This window comes from Argiope bruennichi, chromosome X2 (genome assembly GCF_947563725.1).
Source record: "Argiope bruennichi chromosome X2, qqArgBrue1.1, whole genome shotgun sequence".
NCBI classification, from domain to species: domain Eukaryota; kingdom Metazoa; phylum Arthropoda; class Arachnida; order Araneae; family Araneidae; genus Argiope; species Argiope bruennichi.
In genome coordinates, this window is record NC_079163.1 from 25,695,058 (window position 1) to 25,717,890 (window position 22,833).

At 30.2% G+C, this 22,833-nt stretch overlaps 1 protein-coding gene across 5 annotated transcripts in view; it reads right to left on the bottom strand.

The window, feature by feature from the left end:
• Positions 1 to 22,833, bottom strand: part of LOC129961017 (tubby protein homolog) — a 368,549-nt gene that overhangs the window by 41,020 nt on the left and 304,696 nt on the right. For all 5 annotated transcript variants that reach the window (XM_056074806.1, XM_056074807.1, XM_056074805.1 and 2 more), the window contains one exon: positions 11,120 to 11,298. In XM_056074806.1, the coding sequence (XP_055930781.1) occupies positions 11,120 to 11,298 (179 nt within the window). The remainder of the gene's footprint in view (positions 1 to 11,119; positions 11,299 to 22,833) is intronic.

Below are 22,833 nucleotides of genomic sequence, written 5' to 3' on the forward strand. Positions count from 1 at the left end.
TTCTTGTATCGGAATAATATGTATGAATATCACTCCAAATTTTCACAGAAAATATGGCAACCACCGAAATGTTTAAATATGAATCGATATTCAACCCTGAATTTTGATAGATTCCCAAAAATAGTTTCCTTTCAATTATTATTCGCCTCTATTGTCGGTTTCAAGATAAATCATTTCTATTTTGAATGCGATTCAACTTTAAAATTTCAATTCTATTGTCTACAGACCAGAAAAGCGTTTACCGATATTCTAGCAACATCAAATTGTCATCTTCTCTGTTCCGTGTATGGTAATTAGTTTGCGCAGAGGAAACGTGTCATAATATTTCTCGCTTTCAAATGCGATTCTCCAAATGCGTATATGAATACCAAAAGGAAACGCATTTTAATGCGATTGTGTGGGAACTGAAATGCATTCTTTCGGAATATCATTTCCTTTTACTGCATTTGAAAGCAATGCTCAGAATAATTCTTGTTTTTAAATGCTGTTAATAAAGGGAAACAGAAAAGCTTATACTCGGGGCTTTATAGTTCTCAGTTTTAATTAAACTTTTGTTTAAAATGTGTGTATTTAAATGTATCTTATGAATAGTAATTACTTGCCGTTTATAACGTAATGATACTATATTTAATGGAACACATATATAATTTAATATACTTGTAAATGATAGTACTTTTGTAAAAGTTATGCTGTTACTTTCATTTTAAATGCTAGTAATAAAAGAAAATAAAAAGACCTTTCCTCACAATTTCCTAGTAGAGTCAAAGGGGATAATTGGGGACAAAGAGTAACTAAGAGCGGCGATTACAGTAAGTACTAGTAAGACTTTAACGAACTGGAAAACATGTACTTAAAAAAAAAAAAAACTGTGTATGAAGGGGAAAAACCTTTTGTTTTTTTTCTTTGCAGGATTATTTTATTTCGTTTGTTTACTTTAATTTCAAATGTTTGAAAAAAAAGTGAAAACAAAACTACCTTAAGTTCTCTTATTTGTTTTTCTATATAAGTAATTAGTAAGGTAAACTGCTAAGTAGGTAGTTTCTTGATTGTATAGGATTTGATTAGTACGAGAATTTTTTTTTTTTTTTTGATTTGTCCAGTTAAAAAGGTTGATGTTCTCATCTTCTATTGGCTATTTCCATTCCACGATAGTTTTGAATAGGCTTTTAATATAATTAAAATCTATATATTTCCTGTATTTGGAATAATATTTTATGTGGTAGGAAGGAACATAAATCTAGAAAAGGTATAGCATTCCATCGAGCCAATAATTTATTTATTATTATTATACTAAATTATTATTATTTATACTAAATCAACAATTGATGTTTTGAAGAACCTACCATGTGAACTACATACATATTATTTTTTACGAATGAAAGCTTCTTATTAATGATGATTTAAAATCATTTAACATCAAGACATCAAGTACAGACGAGAACAAGAAAACTGATGACGAGGAGCAAGAAAATCCGATGGAAGACTCTGATGATGATTTCGACTCCTTTCAACAAGAAGTCGAGGCTGCAGAGATGGAGGAAGAAATTTATCTCGATTTACTCATGACTAATGTTTCGACAAATATGTATATTTTGATCGATAGCGTTGAAGATTTCGGAATGAAGACCATTACTAGTAAAGCTACAGAAGTGATTTTCTTAATTATGGTACAGATTTGAATAACACCAAACTAGCTATATCAAAAAGTTTTGATGGTTAATGATCAGTTTGCAATTTATTAGAATAAGATGAAAGCTATATTCAAACATCTTATCAATGAAACTAATTTTTCAGTCAGTTAAATTATTTTTTTCAGGTAGTGTAAATATGACAGAAAAATATATTGATTAGTAGATGGGACGTTCTACAAGAAGCGGAAATTCTATTTTCTACTACAAAATTGAACTATTTATTTTTACCCAATTTTAAGGCGAGTTTCTAAATATTAAATATTTCTGTCGTATGTGTTAATATTCAGTCATTTCTTTTTATTTTTTAATAAAAGTTCTCCAACTTTCCTGGAAAAGTTGGAAACATAATCATTACAAATTATTCCAAATTATAAGTATAAAGACAGTTATAATAATTAATATGTGATTTTCTACAACATAGAAGATAATTTTACCGAAAAACAGTAAGAAATTGTGCTTTTTAAATAACTGAAAATATGCAGTAAAATGCATTTCAAAGCAATAAATAGTAGTTTTTCGTCATTTCAGTTATATATTTTCTTTGAATTAATTTATCACTGTGATCATAAACCGAAACACGTGTTCCCAATTTCTTTATAATTTCTGAAGAAACTAGAAGCAAATGAGGTAATTAAGAGCATTCCTGTAAGTAATATTGGTTAATTAATAAATTAATATGGAAAAAAGGCATTGTTTAATGAGCCCTATAGAATATGTTTATACACTTTCAAAAGTATAGGCTTCTTATCAATCTTATCATATCATTTTAAATGAAAAGAAGGATATTGTATCCCAAATCCGTTCCCAAATACCCCACCTGAATGCATACAATTTTAATAAAAGAGCTCTAAACATGTGTGCTATTGAATACGATTTATTTATGTTAAGTGTTAGGCTTTATAATGTCAAGAAAATGTCATGAATGACATATAACAATAGTTTTTTAATATATCGTGGGATCCGTTATTTATCATTCTTGTCGATAAAGTGATAATGATATTATTATTAATGATCTAAAGCTGAGATAACCCCCATGTAGAGACAGAGATGACACGCCTTTAGGGAATAACTTTTTATATTAATGAAAGATTGCGATATTAGTAAGATGTATACGATACGTTTCATGACAAATTTTGTGCGCTGGAAATATCTACATAATTTTGTTTCAATTGTGTTTTGGATTGTCTATATCAAATTTTAGGCGTTTATAAAGTAGTGACATTATAGTGAATAATACTTTTTAATTGTATAATCCTTGTATAAAAATAGAGATAAAATATTATTAGATAATTACTTTTTCTATTAATGAAAGATTACATTAGAAATATTTTGCACTAAAAATATCTAAATAATTTTGTAAAAAAGAGTTAAGACCATTTAACATATTTTTTGCAATATTTTTATTTATATTTTCATTACTATATTTATTTATTTCATAGGATTTTAAATTGGGTAAACAAAATTAAACTTGCTGATGTATTGAATAAAATTATTGATTCGTAAATCAAGTTGCTTCTAATGAAGTGGCTTAATTATACATTTCACTGCATCAACAAAGTGTGTAAATAGCAAAAAGCTTATTGTTTCTTCATCCAAATTAGAAATAAGTATTAAGTTTGAATGCAATAATGAATTAAATGGAATAAAAAGGAAGGAAATGATGAATCCGGCCTGAAGAATTTTTCAAGGGTCACGCTCAGGCCGGGATTCAAAACAGGAATTTTTTCTGTGAGGGGTCTGACTTTCGTCCAAGTATTGAACCCTCGTGACTCGAAATCCCAATAAGTTGAGGTTTTTGAAAATAAGAATTAATAACAATATATCACAGACAATAAATTGCATAATAATAATAAGCAAAACATTATTTCAAAAGTCATATCTAAGTAAGATCATAGCGAAATTGAATCAAACCAAACTGTAATAAGACCAAATACATCAATAAAATGTAAAAGCAAAGAATGTACCAGGTGAAAGTAAATATTCCAAAAAATTTTATGAGGGAAATTAAACTTATCAATGCAGACCATAATATTAAACAATACTCAACCAACTTTCATTTTTTTATTGATAGTTTCTTTTTTATTGTTTCCTCTTTATTTACATAAAAATTAAAAGTGTTGTACCAAATTAACCATAGAAAGGTTGAAAATATATACCGTTTATTCGCTGAACTATAAAAAGTAAACGCCCTGGCATTAGTGCTCGAATATTTTCGAGTTGGAAGAAGTTATTCTGGGTAATTCATGTATTAGAAACAAACTGCAATGATAGAGTAATATATCAAACGAGTTAAGCAATAAATCATAAATCACTAGTAATATTGCTGTTACTTCCATGACCATTATTCTATTCTAGACAAAGTCGTTTTTCAAGTTACTGTCCCTAAGAAAGTTATTACTCTGTGAGTAATTTAGTACCATTGAGTCTGTTAGAGGGATAAAAGAACAGCAACTTTTTCACCTTTATCTACATTAACTTATCTATCTATATATTATTTTATCGTTAAATGATTTTATTGATTTCGTCAGCATTTTTAATTAATGAAAATATGGTCATTCTTCACGGAATTTTAACAGATACTTCTCAAATGATGCCATAGATGAAGTGCATCATTTTTATGGTATTATTGAGTACTCTAAAATAATGTAGAACATGCTACATCAGTGTTACATCTTTTTAAAGCTATTTGTGAACAGTTATGTGCATGACGTCATATTTCAGCGGATATTAATTGAATTTTATCATGGTTCAATAAATATTGATGTGTCCAAATTTGGCATCCATTTATAAAGAGTTTTGAAAAAAGGTTAAAAGGCGCTTTAACTTATTATTTGTTGCAAATATGAAAGCATTGTAAATTGCAGAAGTGTTTAAAATAATTTAGGAAATTAGTTTAAGTTAATGAAATTGCTCTGCTATTAATTTAAAAAATCACAATTTTTAAATTTTTATACAATTTTCTAGATATAATACATTAGTCAGACAAGTTTTCCCGTTCCTGTAACAAGAGCACTATTAAAGAATACCTGAATTGTAAAGAATAAAAAGATGACATATTACTTTCTCTTGCCGTTTAAAGCAATGAAAATAAGGACATATACAAAAATGCAATGGGATTCTTTAGATCAATTACAAGAATGTTTAAAATTTGTAGGATATATTTTTCAGCTGCAAGAGGGCCTTCATAAGTAACTAAAGCAAGGAACTTTTTTATCTAAAATTTCGCACCGCATAGAAACATAAAATTGCTTTTTGTAGTGTGTTTCATTTAAAAAAAATGTACGGTTCCATTAATGTTCTTTGCAAGTTATGACTACTCCATTTACGTAAATAAGAATTTATCCAAAGAATGTTCTAAACAAAACTCGAATATTTTTCGCTGAAGCTTTACGACTTAATGCTCTAGGGCTAAGTGGAATCTCAAGTGCAAATTTCGGCAGTTCTCTTAAAGTCTTCACAGACATTATTTTTTCATTTACTCATATTAAAAAAAGTGTGCTTTCGATGAATATAACCAATGTGAGTACGTAAATTATTAAAAGAAAAAGAATTCCTTGCAATTATTTATTAAAAAAATTATTTTGCCAAAAATATTTAAAAACTAGAAAGCTTAATAAATCCCATCAACCCCATGGTCTTAAAAAATGCCACACATCTTTTAGCCCACTCATCTTGTGACTATCATTAACAAGTTATGCATTTTTTATATTTTGAATAATTTTTTTGCGTTGAAAAATGCTTTATCTTTTCTGATTTTGAGTGCAATAAGTTGAAATGGGGAAAAAGTAGCTTACAAAAGCATTTAATAATTTCTACTTCACAATTTTGAGTTAACATGCACTGTAAAATTTCGAAGAGAATTTCTCAAAACCACTCAAAGCTACGGGTCGTGCTGTTTTAGATTTAAATCTATTAATTATAACTATCACATTAGTATAAATAATTCATAATTAAAAAGTAGCATATTAAAAATTTAAGTGAAGCCAATTAAATACTTTATTGATTAAAAGAATGCCATTATAATTTTAATTCTAATAAAAGGAACGAAACCACAGATTGTAACTTAAAATTAAAAAAAAAATCATATTTAAAAAAATCAGACCAAGTTTGAGAATTCATAAATATTCGCAATAGTTAATTGAATTTTTTATATCTAAACAAAATGAAATTACCGAAGAGATCATACAACAATAAATGAATAGTCATTCCAGTTAATGGAGTATTCTTCATTAATGTTGTTCGAAAAAAATTGTATAGTATATTCGAAATATAAATCATCATTTATTTTCTTTATGTTCATCCTGTGGAATTAATTGTTCATATCATATTTAAAAGAAAAAGTTCGTCTGCGAATTCATTCTTTAGAAACTTAACTGAGATATGTAATGTACTTTTTTCTTTGCATGAAAAGATGGCTTTCGTCAACATGAAAGAACAGAGAGTTCGTTACTGTGTTGTGAGTCTAGGTAGTATTCGTAAAACAGCATTCGTAAAACTGATCTCATGTCTTATCTCCTTTTTCTTCAAATCTTGAAATACATCTATTTCTAATATGATATACATTCCCCATATTGTTCGATTAACCATAACTCAATCAGCTTTAAGGATACAGATATACAGCCTTTATAAGGATACAGTTGCAGAAAAGAAGGAAAAAATTTAATTCATTAATTTTGCCATGCATAAAGTTTAAAAAGTTGAACTTGTTGAAAATTAACTGCAGATTTTTTTTTCAATAACATTAAGTAATTTCTTATCTTATTTTGAATACATTTGCAACCAAAAATTTCTACTTAACACCATTACTTATAACTTTAAAGTAAATTTCAATCTATAGACTGTTTGATATTAAAACAGCTGTTAAGTGATTAATATTAATTGATTTCAAAGCTCAAAACTGTGTAAACACGTTTAAATATCTCACTCTTGTTTAGCTTCTTATATGAAACGAAGTTAAATTTATTTCCAAAACAGACTTTAATTTTAGCATTTATTACAAACCATTTGTATGTCAAGGAATTAATAGGCTCATTTTCATCAATTTTGATATTTAAATATCGTTTTAAAATCCTAATAATAAAAGAATTTACAAACATTAATATTAATGATGATGAGGACATCCTCAAAATTATGAAATAATATATTTTTAAACTAGCCTTTTTTCCATAAATTGCAAAAGAAGCAATCTGCAGCATTTTTGAAAAGAAAAATTGAAAGTTAATTTGCTGACTTTTCTCATCTCGAAATTTCTGAGAAAGAATGCGGTGAAACAAGCCAGAAAGTTTGTAAATAAGGTATACAAGATATACAGGGTGGTCCAAAAAAAACTTCCCCTATATATGAAACCCTAGCGGCCTATCCGCATAACTTTATGTGTTATCGCATCTTGCAATTCTGACACAGTTGCAGAATTCCGTTATTCCTGAATTGCAGCAACGAAATGTCATTAGGGACATTGTATGGATGCAAGATGGGGCTCCTCCACACGTCGCCCAATGTGTTCGACCAGTGCTGCAACAACACTTTGGTGATAGTGTCATCTCTAGTAACTTTGCAGTTTCGTGGCCACCGCGATCCCCCGACTCACTCCTATGGATTTCTGGTTCTGGGGTTATCTGAAATCTAAGGTGTATACGCCTGGTCCATGAGATGTGTCAGAATTGCAAGATGTCATAACACGAGGAGTTATGCAGATTCTTCCTTTTATGTTACGTTCGGCATTGTTGTTCATAATCTCCCGAATGCAATGCGTTGTCGCCTGCGAAGGTGAACACGTTGAAAACCTATAATTATAACTTTCCATTCCAATAAAAACTTTTTTCTCTTTCCTCTCTGTGTTGTCATTAGTCTATAATGCTCTTCTTTGCATATGCTTTACGGCAGCAATTTTCGTCACACGCTAATCGTTCCAACGCCATTTGTGGTTTTTCAATACGCGGATCAATTTGCGCAAGGAAAAAGTGGGTGTTGCCATTCGAAAATTTCAAAATTCTCTCACTGTAACCGTAACCGTGAGTTCTGCGTTGGTTGGAATCATCACAATCTCCAGCGCATACCTTCAAACAACCATGTCTAAAATTTTGGTTCGATTGGTTGAGCGGATAGGCCGCTAGGGTTTCATATATAGGGGAAGTTTTTTTTGGACCACCCTGTATATAAAGACTGCAGAATGAAATTAGATAAGCGGAAAAGTAGCAGACAATAAAAAAAAAAAATCAATCTTATTCACTATGTGGGACTCAAGAAAATGAATAATGAATAATAATAGCGGCTGGATCCCTCAAACGGATCTAGAGAAACCGATTACCGGTCCATAATGATAATATGACAACCATTTTTCATGAAATTGTTGGGTTTCGATTTCTTTTGGAAAACGAACTGTTCATAGGAAATAATTAAGAATTAAAAATAGCATGTTGAACCAACGGAACAGTCAGTTTTTCAGCCGTTTTTGAAATTCCAATCCTTTTACGATTATTCAATTTATTATTTCACTTTTACTTTTTCCTAATAGATAAAAGCATTCTGAAGAATTTTGATATCTCTTTGATATATCGTCTTTTGTTGGTTAATATTACATTTTGATGAAAGCTTTAGATGAATTTTTCAGACTAACACAAATAACCAATATAGAGGAACTCTATATAAAGCGAGTTATGTCTGCTGTTGATTCTTTTCGGTTTTGGTTGTAATACTCTCGATTCAAATCTAATTATGATAATTAAATAATTCTGGAAGGCGATATTTATGGCACACTGAATAAGTATGTTAAATTAGGTAGCTACGTTATAAAATTGATTAAAAAATATCAATTTTTTAATTCAATATTCTTAATATCTGAACAGTCTTCTTCATAAAGCCTTTGAATTTTGTTTATAAGTTTATTCTTTGGGAAGTTATATCGATTTTCATAAAATATACATTATGCAAATATAAATTATTTGCATAAGGCTATTTTATATCTTTAAATACGAATTTCACAAATTCTAAATTTTAATAGAATTCTCGAGCGAAAAACGTCGTAAATCGAAATCAAAAGCAAATTTTTTGTTCAATTGCAAATTTGAAATAATAATTTCTCAACATTTCCTGCAATCCCTGATTTAGCTAATAAACAATCTGATCATTTAAAAATATTCTATGGTTGTTTTAAAACTTCACAGTGCAAAAAAAAAAAAAAAAAAAAAAAAAAAAAAATCATTCTATTTATCAGTTGAAACCCAATATTTAAAGATTGGATAAAAGGAGAGCTTTCCTTTAGTCCAGGAACTAGGAAATATATTTACTGAGCTATCTTTAGGAGTTTGAGCAAATTATTTGATAAACTTTTAAACTAGAAAATTTTGCTTTATATTTCTTTTTAGCCCAAATTCTTGCATTTCTCCAACAATTTTTTAAAACAACTTTTGGCATTTAACTGTTATATTTTGGTTTCATTAATATTCTTTCAATCTATTTTATTCAAAAATATTATAATTTTACAGCATCATTCAAAAAGGTTTTTTCCCGAGCATAGTCACATGACCTCAATAAACATGCTTGTATTGAAATCAGAAATACCTGTTCACTATTTATAGACAACAGGCAGTTCGTACTAGGTTTATTTCTGAAAAGCTGCTAATTTTAGCATTTAATTATGTTTTTTTCATATTCCATTCATTACTTTCATCGACTTCAATGACCTTTCTTTTTTAAATGGAAAAGCTAACTCATAGAGTGCATCAGGAGGGACCTATAGTTTTTTTGATTCACTGTGCCCTTCATATTTTTTATCCGATTCAAAGTCATGAAAAATATATGCTGGCTTATCAAACTACGTAAAATCGAGAAAATTGAGACATTAGATTCCAAAACAATTGAGAACGACATCATCTATCAGTTCAAATTTGACTTCGCCTCTCTGAGCAGAAAATGAAATTTAGAATGCAGAATTTGATGTATTTACATAGAGCCATACCTAGATAGTTGACTGCAATAGTTTAAAAAAAGCTAAAAGCATATCTTCTTGGACATTTGAAAAAGAATTAGAATTCTCCCGAAGTTTCAGAATGACTTGAATGAATACGGGGGTGGGAAGAATCGTGTTTTCGACACTTCACTATTCGATAAATCTTTCAGGAGTCAAATGTACTTAGTTTGTGATAAGTGAAAGTTTGAAGACTGGAAAACATGTTCAGACGTTGCACAGGCCATCTAATAATTGATAAAAATAATTGAGATTTTCTTAAAACACCCTTCCAGTATTTTCAAAATGGACGTTATATTTACATATTAATTATAATTAAAAAATATGACATCTATAAAGGAGTATTTATGTCACGCAAGAGTCGAGATTATTCCCAAAATTATCATTCATGCGAAGAGATTATCCCTGATTGGGTCGCAAAGATTTCATAAAATTGGAGAAAACAATTGTTGAATTAATTAAAGATTTAATTTAAATTTAATTACAGCTTTTCTTCTCCACTCTTTCCTGTTTCTAATTAATGCAATTGAATGTATCTGATTTATACATATATATATTAAATAGGCTAGAATTACACTGGTTAAAAAATGGGAAATTAAAGAAATTGAAATTGTATTTAAATGCAGTGTTTTTGTTAGCTTCGGAAGTATTAGCTAATGAATAAAAAATGCCTTTAAAAATTTCGAAGCATTTTAAACTTTAAAAAATCTAAAATTGTATAAACTGTAAGTAAATAAATCGATAAAAACAACAGAGCCTCGTAATGAAAAAAGAATCAGAGTCTTCATTAAAATTCAACAACACTTTAAAAAGATTAATTTGCCATTTCAGAAAAATGTAAAAAGAAACTAAATACCTTAAAATCCCGTTCTTACTTCCAATGTGGCTAAAAAAATTCAGTTAACTTCTCGATTAGGTTATTCTGGGAAAACACAAAAGAGTACACAGTTACTTTGATTGTGCGAGCATTTTTTTTATCTGAATAGCCTTTTGTCATGATAGAAATTTACGAATATTTAGTTGGAGATAATGTTTGTTTTTGAAGAATTTGAAGCAAGCGAAGGAAAGTTTGCAATCATTTAAAGTCCACGAGTTGTTTAAAAATGGTACCCAATTGAGGATTTTTTCAAAAGGTTTCTATCTTTTATATTATTTTTGTTTTATGGATCCAAATATCCGGTTTTTGGAGTACCTCAAGAGTTTACGGTATGGGCCTAATTCTGAATCAGGATCTGATGCTGAAGAAAACAGCAACCGGATCAGCATATTTCTCTATAAGCTTCCCTTTCTCATCAATGGAAGAATGTTTCAAGCAATTAAAGTAAATAATTTTTTGGGCTTCTTTTTTTATAAAGGTTGTTAGAAATTTTAAGCTCTAGTATAAAAGACTGGATTGGTAAGATAAATCTTCTTTTATGATTTATATTGCAGTATTGAAATCAATAGTAAAATGTAACCTTACCAAAGGTGGGCGACCATTTCGCGTGTTGTCATTTGTCCGGGCTTCAATCGAACTAGGCCCAGGGTCCACTTCAGGTGAAGAAAGAGACTCGATTGGTGACATGTCCATATCTTCATCGTCACTTGCATCGAAATCTACTTGTGACGACAAGTTTAGAGCTTCCAGTTTTGTTTGAAGAACTGAAAAAGAAATCATTTTAATTCTTTATGAATTTTTAAATTTTTTATATATAGATGCACAAACAAACTGTATAGTAAACTGTAATTAAAAACTATACGTTAGTATACAAAGAAACACGAAGTACAGAAAGGAAAAAAAGTAGTCAAAATAGGCTGAAAGAGCATTATTTCAGAAACTTACAACAAAAGCAGATAGAACAAAATAATAGCTATCAGAATGCAGCTAGAGCAGAGTGCACTCTGCGATCAATATTTCAAAGAGAGAATTAATTCTCGTATGACATCCTCGTGACATAATTTTTAAGTGGCTCTCTTGATCTCATAAAAATATCTCCATAATCACTGTATTTTTCAGAACCTTAATTTTTGTCGCAAAATTCGTAGCCAAATCGGAGTTCACTAACCCACCACCCTATCAGTATCTATTAAGAATAGCTGTAAAGCTTTCTTTTCAAAAATGAGTACAAAAATACAGGAAAGAAATATCACAGAATTTATTACATTAGCTATTAAGGGCAGGTTGTTGAGGAAATGCTTACGAATTTCTCTAATTAAATGTCCCAGTTGATCTTGCCTGTATTACCAGTAAGACGACAAGTGGATATTAAATCGAGAACTTTCTTTCAACAAAATAAAAATATGTTAAAAATGATAAAATATTTTAAATAAAGAGGAAATAGAAAAAAATTTAATTTTTTTAAAATGTGTTTACATAATTTGTTTAAAATATGTTTTTATTGATATACTAAAAAGAAAAAAATACTTTTTATTCAAAAAATTATAGATGAGAAAAAGAATCAGTGCTTCAGAATTTTTCGAACTAAAACCCCTGAGCAATAGGAATACCCTAAGTAAACAGGAATTTCGATCACATTTAAATAGATTGTTAGATTTTTTGAACGAAAACCCCTGAGCAATAAGAATATCGTAAGTAAGCAGGAATTTCGATCATATTTAAATGTATTGTCGATTTTTAATAATTGCCTAGGAATTCTCTTTCATATGATAATTATTGTGGCTCAGTTTCCAAATACTGTCGTTTCAGCGCCTCATGCTTTTATAATTTGTTTTTCACCTCCAGAATCTGATAAAGTATTATTTTCTACCTTTTGGTACAATAGTAACAGATTGGTTAAAAAAAATTTCACCTTATTATATTTAATATCTCATCTTATTATATTTGATAGTCATTATTTGAAATATTACAAAATCTCGTAATCAAGGTTGTCTCCAATTCTTTAACAAATGACTCCTCTCATACGAAGTAAAATTTTTTATCAAAATGTACAAGTTGAAAGATAATTGAGTCCTTAAAATGTCAAAATATTGCTTTCTTTTCGGGAATATACAATGATACACAATTTGAGGATTCTGATATATCAGAAGATGAACACAAAATCGAATACAAAAGTTCTATTTTAACAAAGTTTAAAAAGTTGAATGAAAGTTCCCAAATTGCTAGTTCAGCACTTTTCCGCTCCCGGCTTTCATGAAAGTAAGAAGCAGTTTCTTTTGTATCGCCATGAAATGCCAGCCTTTCATATAAATTTTCGAGTGGAGTATTTTCTGAGTTAAAGAAATCTGTTGATTGTGGATGACATAAGGAAATTTAAGACTATTGTTATAATAAAGAAATCGATTGAAGTCTCACATTACTCAGAACTGTTATGGTAATTATGTATTACAAATCACTTATTTGTTCATTAGAATGATAACAGCTATTTCTTTAAATTTCTGTTTTATAAAAATTCGTAATTTTAATCACATTTTATATTTAAGCTTAAAGGGCAGAGAAACTGATAGTTAAACTTGATTGTTGTTTTTCTGCCAAATCTTACATGAGTCATTTTCTTATGTCAAGTCTGCTTGTTAACACCGTTTCAAATTTCACACTTGCGTGAGGTTGAGAGCGCGTGCAGATTTCTGGCATTCTTTGCGCAGAATCAGACGCCATTTGCATTTACATTGTCAATCTGTATACTTTGATGTGAGGCTAAAATGTTGCAACATGAAAATGGACGCGAAACATGAAAGTTCCGGATATTCATCGCCAAATACGCTAAGTTTCATGATAACAATATATTGAGTGATAGTAAAATGAACGAAATTTTTCAAAGAAAATGTTTATTTAGAGTCACGCGATGCAAGATCGTATATTTAAACTCATATTGAAAATCTGCTCAAATCTTTCTTCTTTGAGGTATTCTATCATCTCTTAACGACCAGACTTAGCACCTAATGATTTTCATCTCTTGACTCATTTGAAGACACTAGGAGTAGACGATTAGAAAATTATGAAGAAGTGAAACTGGAAGATAAATTTGGTATCCAAAATTGTTGTTCGTTGTGATAAATGTGTAAATAGACAAAGAAATTACATAGAGAAGTGAAAAATTGTAGGACGCATTAAAAAATAAAAGTTTTTAAAATATTTTTTGCTTTGTTTTACTTAAAAAACATTCCTCAAAAATTAATAGAATTTTTAAAGAGCTCATTAAGCACAACACTAACTTAAATATTTAGTAATAAAAAAACTTACCAACAATGTCCCCAGGTTAGAATATAATACGTAAATTTCCATTAGAACTAAACTAGATAATTTACATATGAATAGCCGCTTTATAGAATAAAAGAATTCCAGCTGTTATGAGGTAAGAATTAATGTGACGCATTCCAGAGAAGCATAATTATAACGCCAAGAAAGAAAACTACTCCTTTGTTTAGCGAAAAATTCTACCTTTAAAAAAGACTTCGCCAATATAGCATAAATTGTCTTTTGTTTCAAAATTTTTCGATACTAATATGCTATTTTAATATTATGACTTGGCATGGACGGCTTTCAGTTTCTTAAGGTTGAAATATTAAAAAGGACGCACTATAGCAATAAAATATTCATCATTTTTTTTGCGTCTTTTCATCTTGCAAAAAAAAAAAAAAAAAAAGTGATAAGATTCACACAGTTCTTGAATTTACTTTGTCCCCCGCTAATCGTGTATGCGTTCTTAGTTTCTGTTAGATGAAAAGAGTATGCATGAAATTCATAGAGTGTAAGATGAAACTAAACAAATTGCATTGCAATTTTTAATCGACTTTTTGATGGAAATTTTAAAACGTGTTTTTATTAATAATACTGCAATCTTCATTAAAACGATACTGATAATGAAAATATAATATTGAAATATCCGTTTTATATATTAAATCAGGAATTTGGCAAATAAAACCCTTAGAAAATCGAATTCTTAGTGTATTTAATAAATCAGACATTATTTTGAATACATTAGATAGGATTTGTTGATTCCGGATTTGGATGCCAGACGTCACAAGTATGAAAATAAACTTTTGTATCAGAATCTGCTCTTAGTTCTTTTACGAAAAAAGTATTGTATTTAAATAAATTCTAATCATTTCTTTCATACTCTCTAATAAAGTTGTTATCTATCTCCCCCTGCATAAAACTCTGCACTTTTGGGAAGATCACCAATTCCTTGTACGGTATTGGCGAACAATAACTACAAAACATAGATCTTTGGCTCTAATCTAGCATTTTTATGGAACCTAGAAGGCCAAATTTGTCGATTAATCTCTGTCATGCATAGAACGGTATGCATTTTTATGAACAACGGTTAAAGAAATTTTTTTATGAACGGTTTTTATGAATAACGGTTAAAGAAATACAAATAAAACAGGAATGCATTGTCTATGACCTGATTATTTTATAGTTTCTCTTATTCAAACCACGTAAAGAGAAAGTATTGTAATTATCAAACAATTCGATACCGTGATGGATACATATCCACATTTTATATCTTCGTGAGTCCGAAAACACAATTTTTGGAATAATGTCTTATGCACATGATAAGACAAAGGTGAAGAGAGCTGGAGAAATGAAATTTGAAATATGGTCTTTACAACAAAATATTAATAGATCTGTATGAGATTTTGTACGACTTCATTCGTCTATATGCAAGTAAACATAAATCAGGGCAAAATAATTAAACATAAACTGTCATGTTGTGGAAGTACACGTTAAATTTAATTTAGTTATAACAGCGGTCCGTTTTAAAACAACATTAAGGTTACTTTGGGATGGATTTCGTAATTTTTAGCCGAGGTCAGATGACGAGGTTGACATCTGAGCTGGCACATTCCTCATTTAGTTGGGTGTGAGGTGTAAGCACGGAGGGTGGCATCTGAGCTATGATCGCTTACACGCCGGTTCTTCGGCGGAGTTGAGTCTCGAACCTGCAACCGGCCATCTCTGAGGCTGAAACTGTACCACCATACAATCGTGGCCCCTTTTGAAGTACTTGAGAAAATGGAAAAGATAACACTCCAGCTTGTAATTCTAAAAATTCCAATTAATCTGAACAAAATTATAATTTGTTTTATACCAACATTTTATTTATTATTATTATTACATATTAACATATTACATTTTATACCAACTGTTAAGCCATAGGTTCATTTTTTGACAGAAAAAAATTCCAGTTCCAAAATAAAATACATTTTTAAGTGAATATATAAATAAGAATGTTTAATAATCACCCATATATGAAGAATTTATTAAAACACGCATTCTATTTAATCTGCCGGGGCGAATTTTATTTTCGCCCGATTTTATAAATAAACTTCACGCAGGAATCTAAAATCTCTGGGGGTTTTCCCAAAAGAGTGCTTCTTAAAAAACTTAAGAAGTTCGACCTAATCTCCGAACGTGCTGAAAGTTGGTGGTCTTTAATTAAGATAGATAGGAAGTGCTTCAAAAGTTGCCGCATTTCTCTTGAAGGGTTCTCAAGGATGTCGAACATTCCCCGTTCAGTTGAGTGTGAAGTGTAAACAGCGTAAATATTTTATCCTTATCTAATTTGAAGTTCAGACATTTGATTAAATGCTTTTCACCGTGTGAAGCTTAGTATATTTATTTTTTACCAGCGAATAAATGTATTTACTTGCTTTTTTCTTTCCAGTGGAAATGGCAATTTTTACACTTTTTATTTCTTGAGGAGATTAAAACAAATAATACAACATTGTTTAGAAGTTCATAAAGTCAAATTTAATCCATTAATATTTTCCTTCTCAATATTTTATTGTTCTTAAAAAAGCAATGGGGGCATTGCTATGGCAAGCACGGAATTAAAGTAGAAACCAAGTTTGAAATATACTCAGTTTTTAAGCGAATGCAGCTCAGCTCAGTTTCTGTGAAATACAAATTATTTTGGAGTAAATAGTTTAATTGTTATTACTTACGGCACTTAGACAAGCCCGCTAACGAAGTCAGCAATTTTAAGCCGAGTTTGCTTATAGCTTCTGAGGGTAAAGGCCCCTGAGCACCCGAGGGCAGAAGTCTGACTTCTAGCTCAAATGTAGATGACACTCACACTTGCGCAACCCCTTTTTACAGGGGGGGGGGGAGCTCTTTCATTCACCTCACAGATAGAACACAGGGTAGGGAACAACCATGCCCGAACCAGGACCCAAATCCGGTACGCCTAGATCACGGGGAAGACGCGCTACCCCTACCCCTGAACGCCAGCATAGTTCAGCTATAAATCTATGATGATTTATAAAAAAGCAATAGGTATCTACTGTTATTCCAAAATGTTACTCAAGTGTAACTTTAGCATAAGCGTGTTCAGGTATACAACAATGATATTGTTCTCCCTTAAACTTTCTCGTATCTTTCCACCGATATCGTAGCGAAGACAAGTGGCGCCAGGGGCATATGCTTCTTTCGCCCTTGTCATCGTTATTGGCTTAGCTAGTGAAAATGATCCTTAAGCATGGTGTTATATTTTCGCTCCTTCACCATATTTGGCATTGAAAAGTACATACACGCATTAATGTTTTGTCTTCATATCTATGACCTGCGACATATATGCTCCCTTACCCCTCTCCTTTTCCTACATCACTGCTTTCCAGAATTAGTCGCATAGAAAAAAAGAATAAAGTATGCATTTTATAAAAATATCTGTTTCTGTTATCTGATCCAAAATTTTAAATAATACTGATAATACGTCTTTAAATATGTTTAAATATATCTGATCCAATATAAAAAAGATGTATAATTTTCATACATTTATTTTGAATTCCATGGCAATGTTCATTCATTTTTTTCTTTCATTTTTAAATCATCGTGTTCAAAGGCTCACATGCAAACCCGACAGTCTAACTTTTGATGATTTTTATCCAACATTTTTTATAGATCTGCAATTTTACTCATAGATCACATCCCAGACTTTTTTGTTATTGAGCTATCAAGTTCATGCACTCCGATGTATAAATAAATATATTGACATAATTCTAAAATTACATTTCTTCGACACATGAGGTCTAAAATATAGAGATTTCTCAAAATGGCGAAATCCATTTTCTTTCAATAATAATAATGTCAGTTTGTTTTAAAAGCAAACTAGAGGCATCCATCTATTTAGAAATTTTCCAGCGTTAGTTTATTCTGTTGCCTGTCCCTATTATCCCTATATAAATTTGATCATCATAATATCCAATGACAGTATCACATTGTCTTTTTATGTGATTTTAAACAAATTCAAATTCAAGGAAGAAAGTTAATGAAATTTGAACCATAACAACAAATTCAACAGCAGAACATATGAAAGAAAAAAAAATCTATCGATGCCATTGTTAGTCTACATATCAGACATAGAACAGAGATATGTATTGGCATAGAATAAAAGCCTTTCACATAAGGTTTCATACTTTCTTAACATGAAAGATAATGACTAATCCTTTTACTGCTTCAAATTACTTTCAATGCAATATGATCAAATAATTGAAATAATGAGACTTCAGGAAAACAACATTTCACTTGAAAAATAATCATTTTCCATTGAATTCTCAAAATCAATAGCAGACGGAAAGTTTTCCATAAATATTATGCATAAATCAAACACAAATAGATGAATGAGGTTAATTTTATTTATCTAGAAAATCCATATTTACGCAGATCGACAGAAGTTCAAGAAAGCGATTATTGATTCATCATAACGCTTTCATTGAAAATCTCACAACTTTGATGGAGATGCGAAAACAACATAGATTATCTAAAAGCGATTTCTGTTAGTTCTAATGTTCACAGAGATATATTCAAAGAGCAAAGGAACAGGAAATGATATATATGTAAATTTCCCGGATAATAAAGTAATATTTACTTAAATGTTAAATAGATCTAATAAAATCGATTCATAATTTTTCATTTTTTTTACTCACACTTATGTGATTTAAAAATTTAGATGCTTATATTTTCCATCATTGAAAAACCAATCACTTAGGAAAGAAAAATATTTCGGTAGATTAAGAATTTATTGTCAATAAACCACAAATTTTATTAAAATTATTGAATTTTCAATATACATGGGTAAGCATTGTATGAGTAAGTAAACAATATATAAAGAGTATTCCAAAGTTAACGCAAGATTTTAATTATTTCTGCTAAAGGAGGGCATACTTCGTACTAATATAGAGTTTATCAATCTCCTTAAGGTATATAAAGATTAAAAGCAAAGGTTTTTGAAAAAATGTTTTTTTTTTCGTTTGTCCCAATTAATTCAAACAATATTATATATATCATTACTGAAGAAACAATTAGGAGGGTGGAATGGAGAAACGTTTTTTTTACTCAGCAATTTTGTATTGACGATATAGTAATCTTCTGTATATGGTACTTTTATCAGCTTCTCGTTGCTACGGTTTCGAGTCATAGCATGGATACCAGAGCGGAAAAGTTGCTAAGTTCTCTCAAAACTTTGCCACCAAAGCTAAATCTTTTGGACTTCTTGTGTACAGCCGGCCACTCCGCTACAAATGAACAAAGCAGTATCGTCAGGATTATATTATAGCCGACTGCTGTCTTTAGCATAACTAGTCATAACACCGACCGATTCACCTAACTGACATTCTCTTCGAGGCTGCTGCAAACCCAGCCACAAAGTGGTCCGTCCATCAGTTCCTCCTCATCTTCCCGTACTCCTATCTTCCTTTTAAACTAGAAGCAGGCCATCACTTTAAGAAAATCTCCTCGAAATTCTCAATATCCCTCCAAATAACTTCGTTGGACTGATTACAAGAACAAATAAATCAATAGAATGATATGAGACTTTATTTATGCACCTTTTATTGCCATGCTACTTGCGTCCTGGCCTAAGGGTAGCGCGTCTTCCCCGTAATCTGGGCGTTCTGGGTTCGAGCTCTGGCTGCTCCTTAACCTGTGTTCTATCTGTGAGGCGTGTGAAAGAGCCCTCCCCCACCCTGTAAAAAGGGGTTGTGCAAGCGAGTGTGTGTGTGTCATCTTCATATGAGCTAGGAGATTAGAGTTCTGCCCTCGGGTGCTCAGGGCTTTTACCCTCAGAAGCTACTGCACAAACTCGGCTTAAATCGGTGACTTAGTCAGCTGGCTTGTCTATGGCAAGTGCTGTAAGTAACAACAACAATTTGCTAAACTTGTGATCTTTATTTATTTTGTACTCACTGTCGAATGAACATATATAATATTCTTTAAGAAAAATCATATAGAAAAAAAGTATCAAATACAGATAAGAAATGTTTAGATTTCATATTTTTAATTACTTCTAAATCGGAGTAGAAAATACTCTTAAGTAGCAAACAATTACTTAAAATGTTAATTAACCCAATGTATTTTTAAGAGCTTCTTTTGGAAGGCATAAATATCAGTGACTTAATCAAAAGAAAAAAATAACCCGTCCTTATAAATAAAACAAAGGCGCAAGCCAAGATCATATAAATATACTCTCTAAAATCTATTTCTCGAAAGAAAATATTCCTTTGAGGCAGTTCCAAAAATCCAAACTCTTTACGAGAGTGAGAGTAACGTAAAATTACTTTTCCCAAAAGAAAATATGATGCAGTCATCTTCAAATGCTAGCTTTTAGTTACACTGTCAACGCTCTGTTTCCTTTTGTTTTCTCATACGAATAAAATTCATTTTATTTTTCAAAATAAAATCGACAAATCAGTTATCAAATAAAAATGGGCTACGCTCTGGAATTTTTTTTTCTCGCAAATACGCGAGCTCGCCTGAAAAATGGAAAATCGGCCGAACAATAATTAGAATAAATTGTCTGAAAATTATTGAAACTTTCTTTGTCTCTACTTTCTGACAGTGGATCAATATTGATGCGAAGATAGGAAAACTCTAATTTTTCAGTTATGCAGTTTTTTTTTTCTCTAGTTCGGCAAATGTGCTCAGAACCGAGAGTCATTTAATATTTCCAGCGCATCACCCCTTGCGAAGATAAAATAAAATAGAATAAAATGCAAACTTTTTTTTTTTGTTCTAGACTTTCAACCAAGGGGTAAGAAGTTAGCCAACAAATAATTTTTCTTCCGAAGTTTTACATTTTCGTAAGATATTTTGCACCATCTGTTGAAGTCATCATGAATGAGCAAGCTAACTCATTTTTTTTACATGTAAATATATTCTCATACTAAGAAATTTTCTGTTTCAAAGGCCTTTATTTGGTGGTTATCTTTTATCTTCGGGAATACACGATTTTGAATTTCAAATGATTCGTTATTAATTGAAAGGTCTTATGACATATCTTTCTTTTCTTTTTGAAGAGGTATTACTTAAAAAATACACGAGAAGATAATTTCTATTTTATTTGTATTTTGGTTGGGCAAACAGTAACGTGATATTGAATTGCTGTTCTTATGTTTAAAGAGCTGAATTAATGGTAAAAGATTATTATTCATTGTCTATTGATGACTAAAGGTAAAAAAAAGAGGGGATTTGATTAATTAATTTTTGATAACGCTCGGCAAATGCATTATTATGATGTTTCATTATGCATATCATTCAGCATTTTGATACACAATTTATTGGGATGATGTTAATATCATATATCATAGGCGAGTATCAAGAATATTGGATAAGCTGGTTGGGAATGCTGCTAAATTAATTTGTGTTGGTACTTTTATCCTTATTTTTAATATTTTAGAATTGATCACAAAATGTGGGGGGGGGGAACCCTTGAGTAGTTTCCCCAAAACATTCTCGCATATTCTTTAATAGAGGTCTTATTTCGCTCTCCCTCCTTAAATTTTGCTAAAGTCTTGAATACCTGGCATGGCATTGGCCAAAAATAGTTAAAAAAATATTGATCTTTGGCGTGAATCAAGCATTTTTACTGAATCTATTGATAGGTTTCAGCAAATACATTATTATGATATTTCAGAATGCATATCAATCAGCATTTCGCTACTTATATTACTATAATGTTCTTAATACCATATATCACAGGCGAACATCGTGAATATTTTTTCAGCCAGTAAATAAATCCTTATCTCTAAGCTTAATCCTTATCTCTTATCTTAAGCTTTTATCCTTATCTCTAATATTTATGAATCGATCAAGAATTGAAAAAAAAAAATTAAAAACCTTGAGACAAGGCCTTGAATACTTTGCGCAGCAATGGCCAAAAATAAGTAAAAAATATAGATATTTGGCGTGAATCTAGCTTTTTATTAAATCTGTCGTGTGAATATATATTTCGGACGCCTCTTTTTCGACATTTTAAAATGAAATTTGATATGGAACAACAACTGTAATCACAAGATCACATATCGAATTTCATTCATTATGTGTCTGAGTTATTGCATTAACATGAATGCAAAAGTACAGTTGGTAAACAATTTCACAGAATTAATTCAAAATTTGTTAAGAATGTACATTTTAGATTCTAAACCTTTGTATCATATTTTATCAATCTTTACTTAAGTTTTGTTGTTACCATTTTCTCTTGTACTCTTAGAGCCGGACAGAGATATTTTATCCGAATAGACTCCTTCAAAAATATTGATAGAAATCTACAAATTTCGTCTAAAGTCCATATATTAAATTTCATCCGTCTAGCTCAGGATTTTGAGTTATAGTAATCAGAGAGAGTCAGATACACAAAAGCAATGCCAAAAATGTGTTTTTTTAAACTCGGAGACGTGTGAAACATGAAGATTCTTGAAAATCTCGAGTTCGAATTTTTCGATGTTTACACTAGTTTCTCTGTACTTCATATATGAGAAAATAAGAAAGATTTTAAAAAGACTTCTTAAATTCTGGAGAATAAAGATAGCTTTAAGAACTTTTAGTATGTCTTTTTTTTTTTTACAGTTACCCTTATGGTAACTGGAAATTCTGCAATAATTTTAAGAATAATTACAGAGACAGTGCTCAGTATAATTTATGTTTCAAAATAACTTTTGTTGATTGCATCCGCTATGAAAATCGGATCACGCATAAAAACTTTTAATTTACTTACAGAATACATAGATGCAAAAACATTTTGAATAAAATGCCATTAAAAGAAATTTTTCTGAAATATTGAATTAGTTTTACCGCATTTGGTTTGAAATAAAAGAATTCTACATTTCAAAAAAAAAAAAAAAAATACACCTCAATTGACTTTATTTTTTACCAGTAATTCTTCAGTTTGAATTCAAAGCTAACAACTTAAAATTTTTGTAAATCATGATGGTTTTAAAAACATTTATTTAACTTGACTT